This window comes from Siphateles boraxobius, unplaced genomic scaffold, assembly GCF_051911475.1.
Source record: "Siphateles boraxobius isolate OS27281-9 unplaced genomic scaffold, OSU_SipBor_1 66, whole genome shotgun sequence".
Classification (NCBI taxonomy): domain Eukaryota; kingdom Metazoa; phylum Chordata; class Actinopteri; order Cypriniformes; family Leuciscidae; genus Siphateles; species Siphateles boraxobius.
In genome coordinates this window covers 4,967,322-4,993,035 of record NW_027509193.1, presented here as the reverse complement: position 1 = coordinate 4,993,035, position 25,714 = coordinate 4,967,322, and the positions used below count along the sequence as shown (strand labels likewise).

At 39.8% G+C, this 25,714-nt stretch overlaps 1 protein-coding gene and 1 long non-coding RNA gene across 12 annotated transcripts in view; one reads left to right on the top strand and one right to left on the bottom strand.

Annotated features, from left to right (window-relative positions):
* dnm2a (dynamin 2a) overlaps positions 1-25,714 on the bottom strand; it is a 62,610-nt gene that overhangs the window by 7,625 nt on the left and 29,271 nt on the right. For 3 of the 11 annotated variants that reach the window (XM_077211770.1, XM_077211762.1, XM_077211764.1), the window contains exons 3-20: positions 24,692-24,841; positions 24,360-24,563; positions 23,965-24,063; positions 23,098-23,258; positions 22,766-22,908; positions 22,543-22,678; positions 22,273-22,340; positions 20,189-20,327; positions 15,885-15,971; positions 15,731-15,801; positions 13,720-13,768; positions 12,250-12,261; positions 8,443-8,553; positions 6,486-6,595; positions 6,296-6,407; positions 4,659-4,823; positions 4,344-4,567; positions 2,623-2,859 (exon numbers count right to left, since the gene is read on the bottom strand). In XM_077211770.1, coding sequence (XP_077067885.1) covers positions 2,623-2,859; positions 4,344-4,567; positions 4,659-4,823; positions 6,296-6,407; positions 6,486-6,595; positions 8,443-8,553; positions 12,250-12,261; positions 13,720-13,768; positions 15,731-15,801; positions 15,885-15,971; positions 20,189-20,327; positions 22,273-22,340; positions 22,543-22,678; positions 22,766-22,908; positions 23,098-23,258; positions 23,965-24,063; positions 24,360-24,563; positions 24,692-24,841 — 2,278 coding nt within the window. Of the gene's footprint in view, positions 1-2,622; positions 2,860-4,343; positions 4,568-4,658; positions 4,824-6,295; positions 6,408-6,485; positions 6,596-8,165; positions 8,554-12,249; positions 12,262-13,719; positions 13,769-15,730; positions 15,802-15,884; positions 15,972-17,921; positions 18,061-20,188; positions 20,328-22,272; positions 22,341-22,542; positions 22,679-22,765; positions 22,909-23,097; positions 23,259-23,964; positions 24,064-24,359; positions 24,564-24,691; positions 24,842-25,714 lie in introns of those variants that run through there. The other 8 variants (XM_077211771.1, XM_077211765.1, XM_077211768.1 and 5 more) reach the window with 4 other exon arrangements.
* Positions 6,954-9,369, top strand: LOC143721437 (uncharacterized). The gene is made up of 2 exons (XR_013196734.1): positions 6,954-7,338; positions 7,970-9,369. It is a non-coding gene; the product is annotated as an uncharacterized LOC143721437 (long non-coding RNA).

Genomic DNA, 25,714 nt, shown 5'->3' with positions numbered 1-25,714 from the left:
TAGATAAGTTAAAGGGATACTCCACTTTTTTTGGGAAATATGCTAGTTTTACAACTCCCCCATAGTTAAACTGTTGAGTTTTACCGTTTTTGAATCCATTCAGCCAACTCTCATTCCTGCGTAATAATCAAGAAACTTTACAGCCGGACCATGAGTGCAGCAGGCGTAATGATATGATGCAGCGCAGTTGACGTAAGGTAGCCTATTTTCAGGCGCTGCGTCATATCATTACGCCTGCTGCACTCATGGTACGGCTGTAAAGTTTCTTGATTATTACGCAGGAATGAGAGTATAGTTCCTGGCCATATCAGCCTAGAAAATCGCAACTTTACATTTTCCGTCGGTCTTAGTGCACTATGTAACTAATGAAGAGTTAAGTTTTAAATAGGAAAAATATCGAAACACTTTGGTCATTTTTTTTGAGAAATGCTAATGGTCTTGTCCACTTTAGGGATGGGACGGTATGAAAATTTCATATCACGATTATAGTGACCGAAATTATCGTGATTATCAATATTATCACGGTTTTGTTAAAACAAGATGAAAGTGTTAAAAAAGAACTGATGCTCACACTGAAAACATTTCAACAAGTTTTATATTTGAGAATCAACAAACAACAAATAAAAAAAGCAGCTCTATGCACTTTTTAAAGTAAGATTCTATTCTGTGGCATTTCCTTCTTTATAATGACCGTTGTCAATAGCAACATATTATAACACAGCGCACATCCATGCATCACAAACAGACGCGCTCTCTTCATTCAAATACAACTTGTCATCTTGCGTCTCCGTTTTTGATTGTATTGAAAATGAAATCAGAGATGATTTATTGTTTACAGAATTTGATAATATTGTTTTGCTCATCTTGTCTGGACGAGTTTTGTAACGTTACACTGTAAAATGGATTTAACAGATAAGAATAGAGACATTAATCTCTATTCAATATGTCCCCGTAATTATGTGGTAAAAAAAAATCTATGTTATAAGTGTACAATGAATATACATTATTATCTCTTAAATGTCACTCTTAATAGTCTTGTTTGAACTTGTTAGTTCGTCTTTGGCTCAAAGCCACTTGCTGCGAACTTTTCTTCGCGTAAGCTTCAAGTTTATTTCAAGTGAGTGAGATGAAATATTTCAACTCAAAACAACATTTTGTGCCCAATTATTTCCCAGACGTAGTTTTAGTATTGAGATCAAAGTTAACTTGCCTTGCGTTTGCTACAGTGTGTGATGGTCACACAGAAGACTCGGCAGATTTGAAGTGTTTACTCCTATCGCAACGACTTTTTTTGTGCATGTTCTGCAGACAGGGTGACCATCCTCGATTAAGTTTCCCTCAGGATTTTAGTAAATGGCAAAATATGACCACACCTCAGATTTGGTCCTCTTAAAAGGCTGAAAAATCTCCCAAGCACGGTCACTGCCTTCCGCCATTCCTTCTCGAATAGAAAAAAACCCAAAAAACATTGCGCGCCTGCGGCACACTGTTGCTAGCTGGATAGAATTTATAGTGAGTTATTAAAATCGCGATATTCAAACACGGTTTTAATGATAATTGAATTTTAAACGATATTACTAACCGTCAGTACATTTTATCGTTGTTTATAGTGAAACCGGTAATCGTCCCATCCCTAGTCCACTTCAACGATGTATGCTAAGCTATGCTAAAAGTGGTACCGTCAGAACCGGAGATCGGCTGAATGGATCCAAAAACGGTAAAACTCAACAGTTTAACTCTGGGGGAGTTGTAAAATTAGCCTATTTCCAAAAAAAGTGAAGTATCCCTTTAAGGTGAAATGAGAAAAGAAAAGATGAGGAAAGACAAGATTAACTATATGAGAAGAAGAGATGAAAAGCGAAAAGAAGAGACAAGATGAAGAGAGACAAGTTAGATAAGACTCCATGAGAAGAGATGAGAATAGTAAGATAAAATTAGACTAGACCAGAAGAGAATGAACAAGAGATGAAATGAGATGAGAAGAGGCTAGATGAGACTAAATCGGAACAGACAAAAACAAGAGAAACTTAGAAAAGAGACAAGATAAGAAACAAGGCTAGATGACACTAAATGAGAAAACACAAGAAAGGACGAGATAAAAAGAAACAAGATGACATTAAAACAAACAAAAACAGATGGAAAGAGACAAGTTCAGGACAGATGAGATTAGTAAATGCCAGATGAGACAAAGTGAGAAAGCACAAGAAAAAAATGAGAAAAGAAGTGATAGGGAGAGGCAAGGCTAGATGAGACTAGATAAGAAGAGATGAAAAGAAGATGAGTCTAGATGAGTAGAGACGAGAAGAACCTCTAAAGAAAAAAAAAAAGATCAAATGAGATCAAAAGAGGAAAATAAAAACACTGGAAGGTTAAGTAAGAATATGCTGAGAAAGAAATTAGGCTGAGAATATGCTGAGAAAAAAAATGTATGTGACAGGAGAGAATGCAACTGTTAGTGAGAGAAGAAGAAAGAGTACATCACTCAAACCTTGACAAACCAAGACTTCTTGAGTTTTTCAACAAACCTTCACTCGTCTGAGCTTCAGACACCAGATGCTTGTTCTCACACACACGCGAGAATACATATCTCCATGGAGGTGACACACTGGTTAACGGTCTTACCTGGGGATTCCCGGAGGGATACGGGCGGGGCGGGACGGGATCTGAGGAGGGGCACTGAAAGGATCCAGGCTGCTGTTACCGAAAGCATTCATGGGCTGTCCTGGCCGGGAGGGAATGGGCGGGGCTACATAGGCAGGGATGGGGTTAAGAGTGGGCGGGCCTGGTGTTGGACCTCTCACTGCTGGAGGCCTGCTGGGGGGCGGGGCCGATGTAGGCGGTCTGCGCTGGGGGGTGGGGCTACACAAGACAGGAAAAGAAGACATTTAGAATTAAAACAAAAGTTTATGAAGGACCATACTCTAAAGGGGATTGTTAACCCCAAAATTAAACTTTTATTTCCTCATCTAACATCGTTCCAAATCCATATACAAAACTTATTTTTGAAAACGCCTCAGGCTGCATCTGAAATTACATATTACTTTTGAATAAGTAATTACTTCACGGCCGTTCTATTTAGTATGAATGTTAGGGCTGGGACAATAAATCGATGCATCGCGATTCGTGGATTGATTCCTATTTTTTCCGAATGCAGCGCGATTCTCTCTCGAATCGATTCTGAGCTGAGTTTTGAAAAGCATATGGCGCTCTAGGCTAGTTTTTAACCGCAAGCTCAAACGCTCACGAAGAAGAGCGCTCATGCCTTCGACTGAGTCTGAGAATGTACTTCACCTCAGAAAGCTTTTATGACGCGAGATTAATGTTAACAGCCCACTGCAAACACCCTTTTAATTCGCTTCAACCTTTTCAAACTTTATGAAAGATTATTTTATAGACTGTTCATGTGGTGTGTGTAAGGTATTGGAAGCCAGCAGATTACAGCTGTTTCTAGAGCACGCAATGCCATCTGGTGTTAAACAATAAGCTGAGAATCGATTCGAGAGAGAATCGCGATGCATTCGGAAAAAATTGGAATCGATCCAGAATCATTCCTTGATCCACGTTGCATCGATTTATTTTCCAAGCCCTAATGAATGTGTGTAGTATGGGTGTAGAATGTAATCCGGATGTACGACATCTGTTGTGTAGTTGTTCTTGTGCAACTTCACAAGATGAGCAATGTGCGTGGAAGAAAAGCGAAAGAAATATTGGAAGAGTGCCAGCAGCGCTTGCGAAATGGAGAGATCAAATTGGTCATTGTCATGTGACCGATACGGTTGCTTCACCTCACTGCCGTTCACAATTTCAGTCCCGGGCCTTATGGGATAATAAAGTGTCCATTGGATGTGCACTTTGGAATCTCACTGGAAGTAGTAGGTCGTTGCCTGAATAGTATGAATTCGGACATACTACTCTTTTCGCATACTGTTTTTCTCCTACTATTAATGCAGGGAAGTATGCAATTTCAAATGCAGCCCTAATTTTTTTTTATCCATATAAGGTTTTTTTGGTCTCCAATCCCTTTCAGTTTATTGACAAAAAAAGTAGCAACATTCTTCAAAATATTTTATGTTCCACAGAAAAAGAAAGTCTCAGTCTTGGAACGACATGAGAGTGAGTAATTGATGTGAAATATCCCTTTATTATTTCTGTAGCATTTAGCATGATGCATATTGCGCACAGAAAGGACTACTCAAAACATTTGTGGATTAACGCGCAGTGTTTGACATTATATTTTTTTTAAACAGTATACAGTATACTAGAATTCCAGTCTGAACCAAGAAAACCACAATAATGTGAATCGAATTCCTTCCCAGCTAAATGCATGTTGTTCATGTCCTAACCTCGACTCCGGCACCCAGCTGTCGTTCACGGGCGGAGGCACCGGGGTGGACACGGTGCTGGTGCTAATGTCTCCGATGATGCTGAGCGCCTCTTTGATGGCATGGTACATTCGCAGCATCTCGTCTCTGCGCTGGGCCTGGTCAGCAGACTCCTCCATCAGACTGTTCTGATCTCCTGAGGAGTACAGGTACGCCAGCAGCTCTGAATGGATGAAGTCTTTAGCCTGGGGAAAAAAAGACAGGAGAAGGATATTTGCAATACATTAAAATCAATGCGTTTCAATATACTTACAACACAAACGGTTGAGTACTTACACTGTTGATCATGAGATGCATGATAGTCTTGGGCATGAGGTCTCGGATGGTCTTGTTGACGATACTAATGTAGGAGTCCACCAGGTTACGGATGGTCTCCACCTGCCTCTCCAGCTGAGGGTCCATGGAGAAGGTGTCGGCTGGGGCGGCATCTTCTGTCTCCACCTACACACACACACACACACACACACACACACACTGAATGAATGCATTTTAAAGTCAGCGTGAAATTCAAATTGACCTATCCTTAATAAATAGAACTGTTTCTTATTATGGTCAATACATTAGTGCGCACTATTCTTAAGAATAAAGTTTTCTTTTATCTTTCATGAAATTATAACAACTTTCTCCACCTCTAAAATAGGCTCTACTAACCTAACCAAGACCATGATACTAGAAAATATGATACTAGAAATCATGACTGATGTGTGCCCATGTTAAAGCTGCATTAAAAGGTGATTGTAGTGATCAAGGTAAAAGATGTGATTGCTAAAACTCTACACGTACTCTAAAGGCCAAGAACAATAACTATAAAGATAACTCGAACGATTACTATGTTAGTGTCCACACCAATGCACCAAAACATACTGTTTATTTAAGCATGGTCTGTATTTGTCATCAGCCACTTTAAATGCTCTAGGTCTTTAAAGCAGGATGGATTCTGATTGGCTGTCAATGTTTTTTTCGTTCACCAGCTGGGAAAAAAATTGCCATCATCGCTATAGTTGTGGTGTGGACTCTGCTTGTGGTGTGGAGCTTTCATTCTCGGTGTGAATGAGCCTTAAATGTTGTTGAAGTGTGATTGCTAGAGTGTTTCTGGCTGGTTGCTTACTCAGATTGCTTCGTAATAATACAGTAATAACGTAATAACACACCTGTCTTTAACAAGCAGCAGAATTCAAGATATCAAGTCAATAGCACAAATGGATTATCTGCCTAATTTTGTTAAAATCCCTAAACCCAAGTGCATGTAATAATAATAGTAATGTTTGCCTTTGAAGCATCACCAGCACTACTACTACAACTACTTCTACTAACACTACTAGGGCTAAGTCTACATTAATCCGAATAAATTTGAAAACGGCGTTTTCGTTTCAAAATGCTCCCTGCCCACACTAGGGTTTTCAAAAGCTTTACAAAAGTTGCTCATCCACACTGAAATGTCTGAAAATTTGTAAAGTCCCCCAGTGACGAAAATCCAGCTTTTAATGTTGTTTATATGTCTATGTGGTGTTTTTAATATGCTTTAAAACAAACCATTTGCAAATTCATGTCAACACCATTGCTGAGTATTTTCTCCTTAAAACTGCAGTGAACCAAAGACAGTCTCAAAAACACGGTTTGAAATCGCTGGTGTTTCTGATGTCACAAACTACCATGTAACCAATCACGTCAACGTGCCGACAGGCTTTAGCAAATCATTAACAGCCAGGTTATCCCGGTATATTTATCTGTTGATATGAAAAATCGGGTAGATTTAGCAATATGGCGGTCAATATGCCAACTAGATTTAGCAATATGGCGGGTGTATGATGTATATTACGTTATGATGAACTATATGCCTTTCTCCACTGACGTTCTGAGTTGTTCAAAGCGTTTCTAATGTTCAAATGAGTGTTCGAATGAAACATTTGTACCTGATCTTTCTCAGGGTAAACGCCCGCTCTGAGAAAAGAGGCTTTCCAGCTATCCATGTCCTCCTGCGTGTCACAGGCCAGCTCGATCTGACGCAAGTCCTTATACACGTTCCTGCAAGGGGGATCGAACACATGAAGTCACCGAACACCAAGCGCAAACACAAACATAGAGAGAGCAGTCGGCCCTGACCTTTGCTCAGTGTTGAAGATAGCAAAAATGTGCTTATTGGACATGAAGCCTTTCTCAACGTCTCTGAGCTTCAGGTTGTCCAGAGGGAGCATGTATTTCTTCTCTTTTTCCTATTAGAGTGAAACGAGAGAGGAAGAACAATCTTATAAAGCACGTCACAGTGCATGGTTGCATAGAAAATTGATCTTTCGTGATCAACAGGAACAAAATGACAGGGAGTAAATGATGACCGGATTTTCATTAATAGAGTGAACTGTCCCTTTAAAGGACCACCAGGTTGCCAAGCAAGAGAGGGGGATGTGAGACAGAGAGAGAGAAAATAAAGAGAAAAGGAGGAGTCTGGATGAGGACTAATGCTGCCAACTCGTTCTGTTGCGTTGAGAAGCAGCATCTGGAAACGTTTATGTCTGCAAAGCTACGGCCCCAACAGTTACATCACTCAGAGGAACACTTCCCTGCCCCCAACACACACACACACACACACACACACATATACACACACCCCCCCCCCCAGTAACCCAGTACGATTTCCTGCAAATTCCAAAGTCGGATCCCGGCTGGAACATTTCAGTGCGCTTGCCACGTCACTTTGCCTCCCCTTTCGTCCCTTTTTTACTTTCGTCCCGCTCTTCGTCTCTCCTTTCTACATTTACCGCTTTCTTTTCGCTTCGGACACCACCGCTAAAGGAACATTTCTCCGTGTTTCTCGTAAAACGATGGTAAAGATCGAGACCCGCCAACTGTATGCAGTTCAGATTGTGAGAAAGGAGCCATGATGGCAGAACGGTCCGGATTTCTCTTGAAGAAACTGCAGAGGCCTGGAATATACATTTGCCACGCAGCAAGTGGACTAGTGAGTATACCGAATATACATTTGAAATGAATTCATAATGTAAAGATTATCAAGACGTAATGCTGGGATATGTTATTCTGACCGGTTTCAACATATTTTAGATTCATAATATATTTACTATAGTTTCTTGTGAATCTGTGGGCCAGTTTGAATTGCTTGATTCTTTGTGTGCCTTCATTAACTCAGTAGGAAAATCTTTTTAAATGTACGAATATAAGGTCACATTTCACCCCAAAATCAAAGGATATTATATTTTTGCATTAAAAATGGAACCCTTTTTCAATCTGCCATTACTTTCATGAGAAATAAAACATCATTAACGTAATATGTATGGGTATTTTAATTTTTGTATTCCCATTATTTGCAATGATCCTACTGTATCAATCATTTTACTGTATTATACTTTACAACTGAAATATCAATATATTTGTTCACATTACAATAATTGGAATGAGATTTTTATGATAAAAAATTGCTGTTGAAACGATTAAGAAAAAGTTCTCTTAATGATTATATAACAACCTTCATTGACTTTACTTTTTATCGCTTTATTTGAAATAAGCAGTGACCTGAGCATGTTCTCGACGGGTTTATCAGTGTGCCTGTCTGAACTGTTTACTCTCCTCTGCAGTCGTGTGCGGTCCTCGGGGCAGTGACCTGCGGTCCAGCCGCCCTCTTGCCTCCCCCCCGCCTGCCCAGTGTTCAGACTACCTGTTCATCATGCTGCAGCTGAACAGTAGTCCGCACATTGGTTAGGCTGGGCAGGGACACACACACCAGCGCCTTGAGCAACAAGGACTCTACCATTCGCCGCTGGACGGGGGGAGGGATTTTACGATTACACAAACTCTCTTGGGGCCTAAAGTAAGACGTGTACAATAATGCATTTAGCAAATGCTTGTATCCCAAAAGCAACTTACAGTATACATTGAGAAATGTATGCGCTCCCTAGGAATGAAAACCATGGCGTCGACGCCATGAGAGAACTCTGCTAACGTTCGCACTCATTTCAAACACACATGGAGTTCCGAGTCCAACTTGAGTGGCGCTAGTTCGAGAGGGGGAGGGACTGTGAAAGAGAAATGAAGAACAGATGAAGCTCACCTCCTCGTCCTTGTACCAGGACACCGATTCGGCCGACAGGACGAACCAGTACTCCTTGGAGCCGCCCTTCATGATGCTGATGTTGAGGGTTAGCCAGCCTTTACGGATCACCTGTGGGACAGGAGGGCGGGAAGGGGGGAGGGTGTAGGGCATGCCACAAGGGTGGGGAAACATTCATGAGATCCATTCCACACACTTGTATATTCAACAGTCTTTGTTCTGGATGCTTGTGTCCTATGCTGAACAAACCTAATAACCCTATTGTGCAAACCTTCGACACTTACCTGCTGAGGAAATATTTTCTGGTACCCTGCCAAAACTTTTGTTGTGGTCATCACTTCTAACGACTAACCTGAATAACTAAATAAAGCTGCTTTGTACTTTACAGTCGTGGTTCTCAACTGGTTTAGCAACATTAAAGTGTGGCCAAAGTGGCGAGATTTAACCGGCTAAACGGTCAATTGTTCATTATCAATTGTGTAGCGATGTATTAAGCAGAACTCGTGTAAAGGCCTTTCAAAACAAGCAGCTTTCAGAATTTGCCGAATTGGCCAACTTGACCATGAGAGAAATCTGCGTGGGGAAATCCATCGCCCTTACGCGAAACTACCGATTGCGTGGATTTGGTTAACTATAATAACCCTGTGGTGACTGGGCCTGTCGATATGCACAATCATATGCTTATTTGCACTTTATTATTCACAATTCAACTTGCATTTTTCTCAAACCTGCGATGTTAAGGTTGTGACTCACCAGTTGGGAACCACAGGATCTAATGTTAAACTACACGGAGTCAGAACACAAGGCAGCAATTAAAGCTTAGTCACAAAAGAAACACTCTAGAAACCCTGAACAAACACTAACAAAACCACTGGGGAGTTTCTTGAAGTCTTGAAATAGAGCAACAATAAAAGTACAAAGGAAAAACTTTGTTGTGCTTGTCAATTTTGTTTTTGCCTGCTTTTAAAAGCAATGTGGAAATGTGACAGCAGATGCCATCCAGACCAACTGGCCTGCCAGAGAAACGGAGGTCAGAGGTCGACAGCGGTATGTTAGGGTCAAATTGGTGAGTAAAAGCTAACCTACATACTGGCAAACAAGCAGCGTTAGTGGTGTTAAATGGAGAAAGACGTACACTCAAGTGTGAAAATCTACTGAACAGGGAGGAATAGTGAGAAGACATCGGTAGGCGAGTCATACTGGTAACCAGAGGCTGTTTGCTAAGAGAAGGTGAATGCAAACATGTTAGTTAAGGAAGCAGAGTTTAAAAAGGGAGGGGAAGGGCTTTCAGCAAGATTTCAATGTTATTTTTGAGGGTTAAAAGGTATCCGGAAGTCAAGGATTGTGGGATCAAAATGAATCTTATTTACGATCTTAATGCACATTCTAGTTCCGTCCTGGTACTACATCTTTACTTTGTAATACCACACGGCATCAATGACAATAAACTTATCTCATAACGTAAATGCATATCTACCACAAGCATTTCTAAGACACCATCCCTTTTCTCCCTTTCCATTTTGCTTTGTTCTCTGTAAAGTCGGAGTGAAGCTAAGAAGAGAGGGTTTGAGTTAGTCAGAGAGCGCCAACAGAAACAACACAGACATAAAACTAAGGGCACAGACTATATAGATTGTTTGCCTTGGTGGGGAAATGCCATCAACTTTCTCAAACCTAGAAACCTGATAACAATCTCTAAGAGGGGAAAAAGACAGGAGAGATTGAGAAGGTGATAAAAACACCAAGACAGTACGGCTCAGGCATCTTGTGTTAGGAACGTACTGTAGCGACCCGAACAAATGACCACAAAAACGCTCTTGAATATCTTTTCATTAGACAAAAATCTGTGGTCGGAGCCTGACTCGGGCTCTGTATTGTCTAACATGGATCCAATTTTCCTTTGCCGCCCACAACTGGAAGAAAAGAGAGCATGACCCTATTTTCCATTAGTGTTTTTTTATTTCTCAGCTCCTCGACGTCGCACATTCTGACTGCCGTCTCTCTAGCTTACACTAATTAATCCTAATATTATGTAAAGTGTATAATTATCAACAGTTAATAAAAGAGTTGGAAAAATATGATCAGCTGTCTTATTAAACAGAAATCTGTTGATAGAAGGGGTGATTTTTGAATTAAAGATGAGATGATTAGATGATTACCTGTGAGAGGCGAATGTTAATTACCCCGACAGTAATCCCCCAATTAACTTTGCCCCAAAAAGGATTTCTCTAAGGTTGAGCAGTTAATTTTGTAAACGCGAGTAGACCGATTACTAAAAGAAACCCGGTACTGCCACATTCTGGCCATTACTGGCACACCAAGGGGAGAAAAACTAAAAAAAACTAGGTTTTACAGTAGGGCTGGACAATATATCGAGGTATAAAATTAAGCAACAATTAATATTGTGCTGATTTAAAACACTTTTATTTGGCCATTAAAAGGGATAGTTCACCCAAAAATGAAATTCTGTCATCATTTACTCACCCTCGTTTTGTTTCAAACCTGTATGAGTTTCTTTCTTCTGTTGAACACAAAAGAAGATATTTTGAAGAATATGGGAGGTCAATGGGGTCCATCAACTCTTTAGTTACCAAAAATTATCTTCTTTGTGTTTAACAGAAGAAAGAAACTCATTCAGGGTTGGAACAACACGAGGGTGAGTAAATGATGACAGAATTTCATTTTTGGGTGAACTATCCCCTTTATGTTTCCAAAGGGCTTAACTTGTTTTTTTGTTTTGTTTCTTTTTTAACTTTTTTAACTTTGAACTAATAATTTCAATTTATCTCTGGGTATCAGTTCAAACTGCCAATTTCATTAAATATTTTCACATCTCTGATTCAATAATTCATCAAAATAAAAATGCTCATGCTTTAATTAGACTTTTGTTGTTTACTTTTGAATCTTGACAAGAATGGCAGTTTGGATGCAATGATATTGAATATTGTTAAAGGGTTTTGTTAAAAACCAATATAGCCCAGTCCTACATCAGAAGAGTTGCTAGTATGAAGAAAACAATAATTTTTCAATGGAAAATAATTTTGATTAGCTCTTCATGGCAAACACACTTAAAAAAAAAAAACAATCATTCATTCATTAAAAATGCACACCACATAAAGAAAACTCAAACACACTCCAAATGTTACACACTTGGGTTCAGGTTTGGCTCCTTAGCATGATTGGATGTTTTCTTGACCCCAAACCACCCACCATATGCCGATGGCGACGTAAAGGCTGATTCTCCACAAGGCAAACTCTGCTCACCCAGCCTGGGCCGCCAGGACTCACGTCCAGCAACAGGACAACCGAGGCCTCCATTTCATTCATGTATGCTTTTCTTGTTCAAAAAACATAATATTCTTTCATGCAAAAACAAAAACACTGTGCACAGTGAATTTTTCTCAAAATAAATGGTTAGTAACGTTCACTTGGTTCAATTACAAGAATTACCGAATGTTAGGTGGTGCCACTAATTACAGTGGGCATTTTATGGTGGATCTGAGGTCAGTTACTGATTACTCGTAACTGTAATTGAACGACAAGCTACGAATTATTTTTTTATTCCAGGTTCCACCATTTTGGTTTTTCCACCAGACTATACCTTCTCGACTTCGCCTTCTCTCAGGCCACCTAGCTGCAGAGTGAAAGAAAAACCATCAGCTTTATAACTCTCGGCCGTCAGCACACAGACATCCCGCCCACACTGATAACTATGAGTTGGTTGCCCTGTTACGGCCTCAGTTCTCCTGACTGGATGAGCGCTGATGACCTCTAACTGGGTGTGGCTTGAAGGTTTGTGGTACTTACCAGTACTTCACCCTGCAGTGATAGGGAGGGAGGGGGTGGGGGTGAGTTTTGGGTAGAATAAATGAGGCACAGACACAAGAAACAAAGCAAGAAAAGGAGGACAACGCAGGAGGAAGTGTTAGAAAGACATGTTTTTCAAATGGAAATGAAAAGGTTTGAAAGGGACAGGAGTGTGATGGAGTCAAAGAAGAGAGGAGTTACAGCGAGAAAAAAGTTGGGAAGACAGGGACGCAGGCACATGGTGAAAGAGAGGAAGAGAGAGAGAGAGAGAGAGAGAGAGAGAGAGAGAGAGAGAGAGAGAGAGAGAGAGCAACAGAACAAAGTTACATGCAATTAGATTAACTGACAGTACCACAAATCAGAATTATCTAATAGGTCGTGTCATTGTCACGGCTGGATCCATGCACATTCTGAATTACACTTCAAAACAGAGAGGGGAAGTTTGCTTTACATTAGGGCAAGACTGAAACGCATAAAACAATGCACTGATTATTCATTTGTTATGCGTCAGTGTTACTAGCAACTAGTATTGCTGTGATACAAGTGAAAGCACAGTTTCTCAAAAGCAGGGGAGGAAATGAAAGGGAATGTCCCTGTCTAATAACACAGCGCACTTTCAAGTAGCTTGTGTCATTTCCACTGAAACTTTAATACACAAAAAGCCCATTTCAGGTCTTTCAAGTTTCTAACTGTGTTACTCTTCAGTGCAGAGAAATGTTCATTCAAATGAAACAGTACACAAATACTAACACTGTCCTAACCAGGTGTGACGTGACAAGATTCAAGATGTCAGCACGAATTGTGACATAATGCTTCACAATAACAGCCAAATTTGATTTATAATCTAGCTGTTTAGTCATGACGTCAGTTTGTAGACAAGCCCGAAAGGCTAATAGACTTTGGCTTCCTTCAGAAATTTCCTATGGGTTTTTGGTTTCTGAGTAAAACAAGGTACTTCTTTAGACTGCACGTCATTTATGTTGCGGAACAAAACATGAAACATCCTTTTAATTACCTGAGACTTGAAAATGCTAACTCACTTCCAGGTTTTAGGACTTCAAACTAAACAACGTTATTAGTATTATTAACAACAAAAACAACAGAGATAAAATTAAACAAATTAATTTTGCTTGTGGTCGGTAAAGGCAAAAAGTCAGGTTTACATGGAAGCCATAGGTTTTATCGCTCATTGTTTTTTGTTGCACCTGGTAAGGACACTGTACAAAAGGGTGTAGTTGATAACATGTATAAATGATAGAGGCCTTGGGGAAACATATTGTTCAGTTTTTGATCAAATGAGGTAAAGTAAAAGGGTTGCTTTGTAAGGGATTCATCAGGGTTTAGTGTTTGGCCCTTTTGTGTTTAACTGGAATGGTGGCGGGAGTGATGGCGTTGGAATGTGGGATGTGGGGAAAGATAGAGGGATATCAGAATGGATTCAAGAGCATGTGGAAGTAGAGAAAAATGTACCTGGTTGGGAATGGCCCTCTTCTTGTTGACGATATTTCTTTGCTGGGCGCTGCAGGTGGGGGAAACAGAAAACAATAATTACACACTGATTGGATGCTGCAGTATGTATTTTATGAATAGCACAACAATGAAACAATATCTGTGTAAACCTCCCTGGCGCTCTGGGTGGGAGCGATCCTGCCACTGAGGCAGGAAGATGGAAGGAGCGGGAGGAAAAAGAGGAGATGGGTGGTCTGATTAACATCTATCTAAATGTAGCTTGGTGACTGAGGGGGCGCTAGCGCACCTGTTGTTGGCGTACCCTGGTATGGTACCGTCATCCATCCGTCTGAAGTCAAGACTGTAAGTGACGGCATGAGAACCGTTAATAAAGGTGCCCTGACAAACTCACGACATGCGCATGGAGGCACACGCAGGACGAGCAGGGTCAGACAGGCTTGAAGCTGTAGAGTAGCTTTGCCTCAACTCTTGAAAGCTTTACAGTAACCAACTGAGCATGCAGACATTTCACATGCAAGTCTTAAGCTGTACACTGGCTGTCTAAGAGGTCAAGAACATGCACTAATAATTTTAGTGCACTTAAGTTATGTCCAATGCATTATCCATAATGCACAGGCAGAGGGACTGAAACTGATCATTTTAGTCCACTGCACTGACAGTACACAGGAGATGCAGCACAAAAGATGTTTTAAGAGGTTAAAAACATCCTGCAAATACCGATATACATTTTCTAAATGTATAAATTACATCTTAATATTGTCAATATGTTTTTAAATGCCCCAAGAACAACACAGAGACGGTAATATAGCTTGGGGATGTCAAATGTACTGATGCTTCAATACAAAGTTCATACAAAAAAATGTATGATAAAAAAAAGCCTTTTCATTAAAAAGTTTTTAATGCTTTTTAAAATAAGTCTCTTATGTTCACCAAGGCTGCAGTTATTTGATCAACAGAACAGTAAATACACTAACATTGTGAAATGTTATTTACATTTAAAACAACCGTTTTAATATATTTTAAAATGTAATTTATTCCTGTGATCAAAGCTGTATTTTCAGCATCATTACTCCAGTCTTCAGTGTCACATGATCCTTCAGAAATCATTATAATACTCTGGTCTGCTGCTCAAGAAACATTTCTTATTATCAATGTTGAAAACAGTTAATGCTGTGCGATATTTTTGTTGGAAAGGTGATCATTTATTTTCAGGATTCTTTGATGAATAAAAAGAATAAATTTAATGCATTCTTGCTAAATAAAAGTATTCATTTATTTACCTGTAATTAAACAAGTTTACGAACCTGACCATATCTGTGAATTGCATGAAGGCTAAATATCATTGTCGTAATATTCAATGTTAACATTTATTTAATTATGAAAAAACAAAATGATCAGCAAATTTTATATTAATACATTAGATTAAATAATAATAATAATAATAATAACAATATTAATAATAAATACTTTTTTTTTCTTCTGTCAAGGCTTGCGCCTTGGAACCTATTTCAAGGTTTGCGTTCCCGGGCCACCAGGCACTGTTGTCTTGAATCGATCAAAACTAACTTTAGCTGGACAATAACTTTATTCTAGAGCTGCTGTAAAGCCAAAACAATCTCTGTTACTTTAATTTCCTATTATCACTGTAAAGCTGCTTTGAAACAGTCCATATTGTTAAAAGCGCTAAATAAATGAAGGTGACTTGACTTGACATTCTTCGTAACTTTAAACCTTCAAAAGATTCGAGAGTTTTGTTCGAGACACTCATTATATTCTGCTTTGCTCTCAGGAATAAATGTGGTTTCAGATAAACTCATGTGAAAAGGTCAATTGTGGTTGGTTGTTTTACATGTTGGCCACATGGCCCCTTCCTGTCTACGCGTCTAAATAAACTGGACCGCCGACCAGACTTACAGACTGTCAAAAGTTTGGATACGCAAAACTAAAGCGCTGCTAAGGTTAGGGGTGAGAAACAAAACCCAGAATTTGCCACACTGGATGCTACACATACTTTGCAAATCCAATGAAGTCCTCATGGTTGGTGTTGATGTATGACAGCTCGATGTCAATCAGCAGAAGGACCTGGTTAAGACAATCATTTTGCACAATGAGAAAATAATGAAAAAACTCAAAGTGATAAAAAGGGGATTTCGTTGCTCTCGCACCTGGTCCTTGGTCTTTCCTTCTCTCTCTCTGACGTAAGTGGTAACGATCCTCTCGGTTTCTTCTCGCAGTCTGGGGTAAGAGCCTAGCTGTGGGGAAAAACACCAGATAGATGCAGGCTACAGCGTGTAAACATGGCCACACACACACACACACACACACACACACACACACACACACACACACACACACACACACACACACACACACACACACACACACACACACACACACACACAGGCATTCTGCGACATGAAAGTGGTAGGAGCTAACCACAGTTAGGCCTTTTAACACAGGTCGATGTGAGGACAAGTTTTAGCTAAGCCACCGTGCACAAGAAGAATCAGTGAAAGAGAGAGAGCAGACATGCGCACACTCACACCTACAAGCATGCGGATTTGGGGATTTCAGACAGTTGTGCAGGTAAGACAACATTCACTCCCAGCTAGGAATAGACAGTGAATGAATAAATGAAGTTCTAAGGTGGAGAAAACCAAATTGAAGGGATGGTGTTACTAGGGTTGGGAATCGAAAAACTGGTCGTGGATAGGATTTTAAATGATCGACTTAAATTTCAAATATCAGCTTTGTTTATAATTGACACATTTTGCAACATCGACATTGTTATTGAACTGAATCAACTCTAAACTGACTCAAAGTGAATAATGACACTATCGTCTTCTGCTTCTAGCTGAATTGAACTTATTTCATAATTGATGAAAATAAACTGAACTGAATCAACGCTGAACTATTCTCACTATTTTTCAGTTTATCCCTGCAAAGCGGCTCTGAAACAATCTGTACTCTATAAAGCGCTATATAAATAAAGGTAACTTGGCTTACAATACTACAGCCATATGATTAAGTTTTGTTCTGGTAACAGTTATTATATACAGTCTTCCATTGATGCAGACAGGTTTCCACCTAACCAAGGCAAAATGCATTTTGTTTTAGTGATTTGTTAAAACTCTTTATGAATCAGACAAATGAATCTCAAACTCATTGGTCTTAAATGACTCACTCACTCACTCACTGAATCAGCGGTAGTTGTTACTGAGATAACAACGGACTAACTTCAAGTCCTTATTTTTGGTCAAATTAGACTTGAAATAAACCAAGAACTGTTTTTTGTGTTGTATAGACCTATTTTATGTTAATATAAAGTGGGACCTGTTGTACACAAAGACATACAATCAGTTTAATTAGTGATTGGTTGTTCAGATGTCAGAGTGTATGAAAGATACACATTCGGATAAATGTAAAAAAATAAAAATAAAAAATAAATCCCTAGAATCACTAAATTCCTCACGATTCCCATCCCTAGTACTTACAACTGATCAACTTAAGTGATAACAGTATTTGATGTTGACAAATATGTTGTGAAGTGCAGGAAATATTTACTTTTTGAGGAGAAAAATCTCTTCCAAATCTGAGAGTGAAAAAGTGAAAAGATTAAGAAAATGAAAAAAGTGAATATATATAAAAATAAAGGGTGTGACATTGGGGAGGGAAGACAGAATCAACACAAGTATTGCACTGCGGTTCCTCCTACGACCACAAGATGGCAGATGACCGGCTCTTTGTTGCTATGACAACAGCAGCAGCCTTTTTGTGTCTGGAGTGGTTGGCAAACCGTCTATCACTATGTTTTTTTTTTTTTTTACTTTTACAGCCAGTGGTTCAGATTAACTGGTGCTCTACTAAAGCAACAAAGAGCGAGATAAGGTGATGAGCCACTGACAAACACTGGAACTGGGGCTCAAAAGCTGATACAACTTAGAAACACCCCGTTTTCCCAAGCAATCCGGATGCTATATGTTGGAGTCACAGGGACTACGGAAATGTTAGGCTCATTATGGAACAGAACACCAGCTTCGGACATGTGTGTCATGAACACATTCCAGACAGACGATGGCTGTGGGCTGATTTGATATAGATGGAAAGCTGATAGGGCAGGCGGGCGGCAGAGAGTAAATGGAGGAAGGAGGAGTTTTTCTTTTTTTAGGCTCTGCCTCTTCTCGATCCGCGCTCCTCGTTACCTTGTTGGCACTTTTCCTGACGAGGGTGGTGACTTCAGACACCACCAGGTCCACACATTTCAGGCTGGGCTCTTTCAGTTTGCGGATCTGCTTTTTCACTATAGTCTCAAAGGCCAGGTCAGGGGTGAACAACCCCGTTCTGAGGGGGTCAAGGCGATGCCGTTGGGCGTGGGGCGAGGGGGGTGGGGGTGGGGTGTGGAGGTGTTAAAAGAGGACAGAAAAAAAGAGAAAGAAGGCAGAAGAGAGCATGGAGAAGGGGAAGAATAAAAAGAGAGGAAACTTTTAGTTGATTAATTATTGCTTATCTATTAACAGATACAAAGTTAGGGTCCAAAAGGGGGGGAGTCGCAGGTTTTCACATCCATGAATTATGTATTTTTGCAGCATAATATACATACCCTACAGGAAAGTCTGTTCAAGTCTAAATAAGTCTACAACTAAATAAGCCTAAAAGATTTGCAAAAATATTCACACCAAGTCCAATGCTACAACACAGTGTGTATATATATATATATATATATATATATATATATATATATATATATTAAAACTAGTAACCTAGCCTTCAAAGATTCATTGTTTTGCTTTAAACATTTAGAAATACTGGAATCAAATGGTTTATACGACACTTCTGTTGAAGTTGCGATGAAACGGATGTTTGTCTCAATATGGAGGAAAAGATCGGTTGCTACTTCAGAGAGAAACAGATTATCGGAAAAGGAAAAATGTAGGACGGGACGGTTGATTGGATTTTGAGATGTGGACGTTGCACTCAAAGGTGGAGGCAGAGGTGAGTTTAAAATGGACTAAATGATTGGAGAAGACCTGAATATGTCAGCAGAGAAAGAGCAGTCGTTTTTACCGGAAAGTCCAGTTTTGACATTTTGATTAAACATTATGAGCTCAAAAAAATTGCATGGATGATTTGTTCACAATAAGATCTATATTATGCATTTAGAAAGAGTTTTATTTTAATTTCATGTTGACTTTAATAGCTCTTCAACATCTGTATTCTTCAGCCAATGCGGAGAGAATGGCACATTAAATTGCTAACAGCCATTCGACTGAATCTACAGCACTACGGCAAAGAAATGATATTTCCCCAGAGCTGCGAATCAGCAGTCTACGCTCAGTACGCTAGGAATGAGAAGAGAAAGCGAAAACAAGACTTTGGCCGTGTGTCCACCAAAGCGTTTTTTCACGCAGCTGGCGTATAATTACAATTGTTTTCAATGAGAGCGCCGCGTTTTTTAATCGACATGAGCGTAACGAGGCGCTGAGAGTGTATTTAACGCTAAAACGCTGAGCGCCCGGCGTTTTTTACTGGTCGCCGTCCAATCATAGTGGTGGAGGGGCAGGACAAATGTCACACCCACCAACTGTCACAACATTCTTTCTGTACAACGACATCAACCACCAGAGCTAACCGGACAAAATGGATGAAAAATACATTTTTAGTATGAAACAAATTATCTATGAAATCAGTTACAAGTAAACTGTGCTGTGGAGATTCTGTATCATAGCAACAAATCATCCCAACTGAAAAAACGCAGCGCTGCCGAAACGCTCAAGCGCCCACAGCTAGGGGTTTCCAGCAGAGCGCCTAGCGTTTTCAGCTGTCTAAAAACGCTTTGGTGGACACACGGCCTTAGCTCACTCATACACACACACACACACACACACACACACGGCAATAAAACGTGTGCATGCAAAACCGCGTATACTAAATGAGGCAAGGGAGTTATGTTCAAACTATTTTAAGGCATAAAGAATGTTTTTTCAAGAAAAAAAAAAGCTTTAAATATCAAATGTTGGTGATTAAACGAATGACTACAGGGGGACTTTAAGACATTGGAACGATCCCACCGTTACTTGATATGTATTTCGGACTTGGTGTGAATGGGCCTCAATAGCCCTTGCATTTCATTTTGACCCTTGGCTACAGAGATGCTCAGCATTCAGCAGGATGTTGCGGACCCACGGCTCATCCCTTTTAGACTGCAGATGATCAGAGAGAGTCATTCTCCAATCATCTCCTTCACAAGACCGTCACAACACCCCAACACACGACAGCAGATCCAGCGCACAAGGCAGTCGAGGGGGCCGAGGGGGCCACACCGACACGCAAACACGCTCCCCGGAGTCTATCGTTAAACCTCTAACTCTCCCTCTGTGCTTTTAGCTGAAAGCACCGTCTGTTTGTCTCAGGTGTAGTGTGACCCCCTCACTGGAAGCCCCCCTGTGGCCAGGCTGGGGTACTGCAGTACCTTGTTAGTGCACTGCCTGAAAGTGTTGATGAGCTCCTGAATAACCAGATCGATACATTTCAGACAGGGCTCTTTCAGCTTAATGATCTGCTTTTTCACGATGGCTTCAAACGCCAGATCTGGAGTGAACAGCCCAGTTCTGAGAACGCACAGGACAGACAGACAGCAGGACGTAAGAGGACGGGGACGAACAGTGAGGTGAAAGAAAACAAACAACAAAAGTGCTGAAAAAATAAATAAAACTCAATGACGTGAAATATAAACTTAATAGAAGTGAAACCAAGTGAAAATAGGATACTTGAAGGTGAGCTGGAGGGAAAGAAGAGGATAAATACATTTATGACAAAGACTAGAAACATAATCCTAATTAATACACGGACAGATGAGTGTGACTTGCTGTGGGGAAAAAGAAGTCAATTAAACATTTCAGAGACGACTAGGTTCCTCAGTGATTTTAGGAATCACTTTAGGCCATGCCCTCATGACACAGTTTTTGCGGTCGCGGACGAATATTTGAGGGTCTCACAAGAGAGATCGCAGTCAATTGATGCCCACTCCAATTGCAGACACGTGGTAAGAACGCGTAGAAATTACATAGTCAAGACCAGCTCATTTGAGTCAGAGTCAAGACCAAGAGTAGAAGAGGGTTTTATGCGTCAAAAGAGTCCACATAACCCAAGTCCATTGAGTCCAAGTACAAGAGCACATTTTCATGGATGTGGTATTGGTCATTGATTATGAGCCCATGACTATATTTTTATTGTCTTGGTCTTTGAGTTCAAGAACATATTTTCATGGCCTTGGTCTTTGAGTCTGAGTCTAAGATTATATTTTCATGGACTTGGTCTTTGAGTCTGAGTCTAAGACTATATTTTCATGGTCTTGGACTTGTCAAGGTCGAGCAAGTTTACTCAGTCTTGTCCTGGACTCGATCTTCGTCAGGTCTTGGTCTTGTCAAGGTCGAGCAAGTTTACTCAGTCTTGTCCTGGACTCGATCTTCGTCAGGTCTTGGTCTTGTCAAGGTCGAGCAAGTTTACTCAGTCTTGTCCTGGACTCGATCTTCGTCAGGTCTTGGTCTTGTCAAGGTCGAGCAAGTTTACTCAGTCTTGTTCTGGACTCGATCTTCTTCAGGTCTTGGTCTTGACTTTGACTTGAATGAGCTGGGGCCGGTTGCATAAACCTCTTAGACTAGTCTTACAAGTTAGACATCAAATTTGTTTCTTTTTGACCGTTCATAGCTTTTTTAAATCAGTTATATAAAAACGTAGTTTGGCCTAATTTAATACCGAAAAGTAAGACTGACTGCCCCTGACTAACTGCTAGTGGCTCATACTAGAACTTAAGACACTGTCTTAATGTAATGGCTGTTTATGCAACCGGCCCCTGGTCTCAACTACAACAGTGGAGTGGTTAAACAATGTGATCTGAGCCGGATTTGAGCCAACATTCATTGACATTGTAAGGTTTTTAATCATGTCATTTTTGCCCCATAATGTGCAACAATGATATGCCACAAACCATAACAGAACAAACGGTGGAGAGAGAATGAACAATATTTTCCTTTGCCACATTTTCTTCGGGAACTAAAATACACATTTATAGTATTTATAATGTTTGTGAATGTTTCGCCTTTATTTACCAGTATTTACATTATTTCTGAATGTAATAATAAAGTGTGACTTACACACAGTTGCGACTTACCTGGGGGTTTTTTTCTTTCAAACAATGCAATTTTGACATGGTGTGACTTATATTCCAAAAAATACGGTGTTGAGAAAAGAGTGGCGACATGCAGAAAATACTTGTACCGACTGACAAATGCAATTTGTAATATTTTAATTATTTTTACAACGAGACTAATGATAAGAAAAAGAACGTGGCGTGAGCAGTACGACGATTCTGGTAATTGTGTTGGGAAAGCATGGCCTTACTATAAGACATTTCAGAGAAAGTAAGTGTGTGATTAGAGTGAAAGAGTGAGGGATTAGTCAGTGAACAGAGGATATAAGAAGTGTTGTGGCTTTCATGCCAGCGTAAGGCCTGCGGGGCCGGCAAGCGCCTGCCGTCAATGGGACACCACTTGCCTGACACCATGGACGTTCTTAATGGCGTGACTGATTTCTCGCCGGAGCTCCTTCTCATCAAAAACAATCTGAAAGAGAAAGAGAGACTTCACAACAGGGACTTGCCACTGCGCCTGTGTGGCATACCGGGTCCTCTGGGAACTTGCTGTGACTTGTTATCTCAAGATCATAGTATTTGCTCGATTCTAAACAAGTACAATCATTCAGACAAACCTTGACAGTTCAAAAGCAGATAAAACCAAGAGTTCTGTTGAAAATAAAGGCATTTACCTTGACTAGCTCGAAGGGGAAGCGCTCATGGAAAATTCGGTTTATCCGGGCACCTCCAGACAACTCTGCTGTGTCCACCTGGTCTCCGGACCCTTCGATGCACTTCTCAAAGTCCACTCCAAACTGCTGGACCATCCTGAAAGAGGTACTCAGAGTTATACACATCTGCCCTAAGCCTAGAAATTGCTTTAGTTCGAGACGCTAGTCACGTCACTGGACTCACTGCAGCAGAGCCTTGGTCTTTCGCGTAGGGTCATCCGGGCGGAAGTTCTTATACTCTTCCACTTCCTTTTCCAGTGAGAGAAGCTGAGACTGGAGTTTGCTGCGTAAGCCGGGTAGCGTGTCCCGGATGTGGTTGGTCAATTGCTAAAAATAAAAAAATAAAAGGAAGTGAGAATGTGATACAGTATATAAACATAATGGCACCAAACAGAGGGGGACATTTACCAAACAAAGTCTTTTTAAGGAATTAGAAATATTTATATTATAAGCATATGCTAATCTTTTCCAAAATGGAATTATTTGTGCAATTCCATGGCTAGTGTTGTGTCGTACCTGGTTGAGGGTCTTCTGCAGGTGTGGTGTTCCCATTTTTTCAGCCATGTGTCTGTAGCTGGGATGGGACAGGAAGAACTTCCTTTCTGCCGCCATCGCAACACGAATATCTTTCTTGCCATCTATATCTTTCTGACTTCTGTTTACTACACCAATATAACCTGGGACAGAGAAAGTGACATTAAATAGCCAGTGCAAGAGCTGGATGGACAATATATACCCCATGCAATGGTAGAAATATGTCAACTGGATTCTTGCTATCTCCTTTTGTCCCCCAAAGAACACTTTATATTATATTGTATTCAAAAGTTTGGGTTCAGTACTATATTATTATTTATTTATTTAAAGAAAATATAATTTTATTCGGCAATTCTTTCATTTCAAATAAATGCTGTTCTTTTGAACTTTTTACTCAAAAAAGAATCCTAAAAAATTGATTATGGTTTCCAAAAAAATTATGAAGCAGAACATTATTATTAATAATAATAAGAAATGTTTCTTGAGCATCAAATCATCATATTAGAATGATTTCTGAAGGATCATATACCACTGAAGACTGGAGTAATGATGCTGAATCATTGAATTCAGCTTTGATCACAGGAATAAATTACATTTTGATATATACTAAGATAGAAAACATTTAACACTATTCGTGTTTTTACTGTATTTTTAGCCAAAAAAATGCAGCCTTGGTAAGTGTAAGAGGCATCTTTCAAAAAATATTTTAAAAAACCTTACCAAACCCAAAGTTTGAATAGTAGTGTATATGGTTATGGTATGGTGACATAAAATTACTCATAAATGATAAGATATTTGGCCATAAATTACACTCCTGTAATGTGATTGTTTAAAGTACAAACTGCCCACCTCTGCGCAGCGGTAAGAGTTTATTTTCCAGGATATCCCGGGCATCTGTACCCTCATCCATTAGATCCAGTTTAGTAATCACACCAATGGTGCGCACTCCTGTTGGAATACAAACCAAAATATTAACAACAACTTGTGATCTTTTGTTCTCTCCAAAGGATTCCCATTCTATTGACCAATGAATTTCCATGACCTTTCCAATTGTCTGTGATTACTTGATCAGGATTATTTAAAAAATCATCTAAATTCAAGTTGATTCACTAGAGCTTTTGGGAAAGAATGATTGGCTCGTAAAGTGGAAATCACTATGGTTTCTACGCTACAGGTTTTCCATGACTATGTGAACTCTATCCATCCACCTCCTCTCGTTCTTTTATCTCTCCAGCAATCCTCACCTTGAGGGTCCACCTCTTTAGCCACTTTGAGGGCATCCGAGTTTGCCAAGTCAGTGTTGGCCGGGGTGACGGCGAGGATCAGGCAGCTTTCCCTAGTGATGAACTGCATAATCATGTCTCGAATCTGGTGCTCAATGTCTGGCGGCTGGTCGCCCACCGCAACCTTGGTCATACCAGGCAAATCAATGAGAGTCAGATTCAATACTGTTGAAGGGAGAGAGAAAGAGAGAGAGAGAGAGAGAGAGAGAGGAGTGACATTTTAACATTGGCTGCCAAGATTACAAGAGTGGACTGAGGAAAGCAGTGGTATTAAGAGTCTTTTGTTGTATTACCGTGTGGAGAGTACACTCTGAGGTTGATGGGAATAGGAGAAATGCCCTTATTGGATCCTGTAATCCTGTCGGTTTCTGCTTCAATTTCCTGACGGACTTCATCAAAGTCCACAAACTTCCTCCCTTTGCAGTGCAAGAACTCGGCATATTCTACAAGACAGAGAGATGGAGAGTCAGGTTAAGTGTGATCGAGAGATGGGCGGACGACATTTCAGCATCAAGGCAAACGAGACATGAAAATCATATCGTGGTATTTTCACCTAAAGCCTAAACAATGTCACTGCCATAAAATGTAAGCATTTCACACCAGGGTTATTATAGTTAGCTAAAACTAAAACTAATAAAACAACCATTTATTATGATGTTATTATCTATAAAAAAAAACACATTTTATTTCAGCTAGTTGCCATTTAGTTTTCCTAGATGTTAATAGCATAGCTAAAACTGAAACTAAAATAAAAAGTATGTTGAAATAAAATTAAAAAACGATAGTAATAAAAGATAATCTCAAAGATACTACACTATCACTATTCCACACTAATATACAGAAGAGATTTTACGAAACATACTATTTTCCAAAAGGGCTGTATGATTTAGTTCACACAACAAAAAACCTATTGCAATTATTTTATCAAATATTTCAACTGCAATGAATTATGCCTACAGTAATTATACTGATTTAAAGGGATAGGTCACCAAAAAATACTTACTAAAATACAAATTAATAAAAAATATACAGATATTTTTATGCTAAACTGCTAAAAAAAAAGAAGAAGAAAACATTAGGCAAGCACATCTGAGCTTCCGTTTACTATATTTGATGTGCTATGTGTTGATCAATATATGAATAAAAGTAAATCTGTTTATGATATAAAGTGATTGTGTCTCTTCATAAGATTTTTAGTTGCATAGGTTTTTAATGTAGGAATAGGGATATAAGAGAATAGGGATGTCACTAATGTTTATTTTGGCAAACGAATAAACGGTTGATTATTTTGATGATTAATTGAATAATCAGATTTT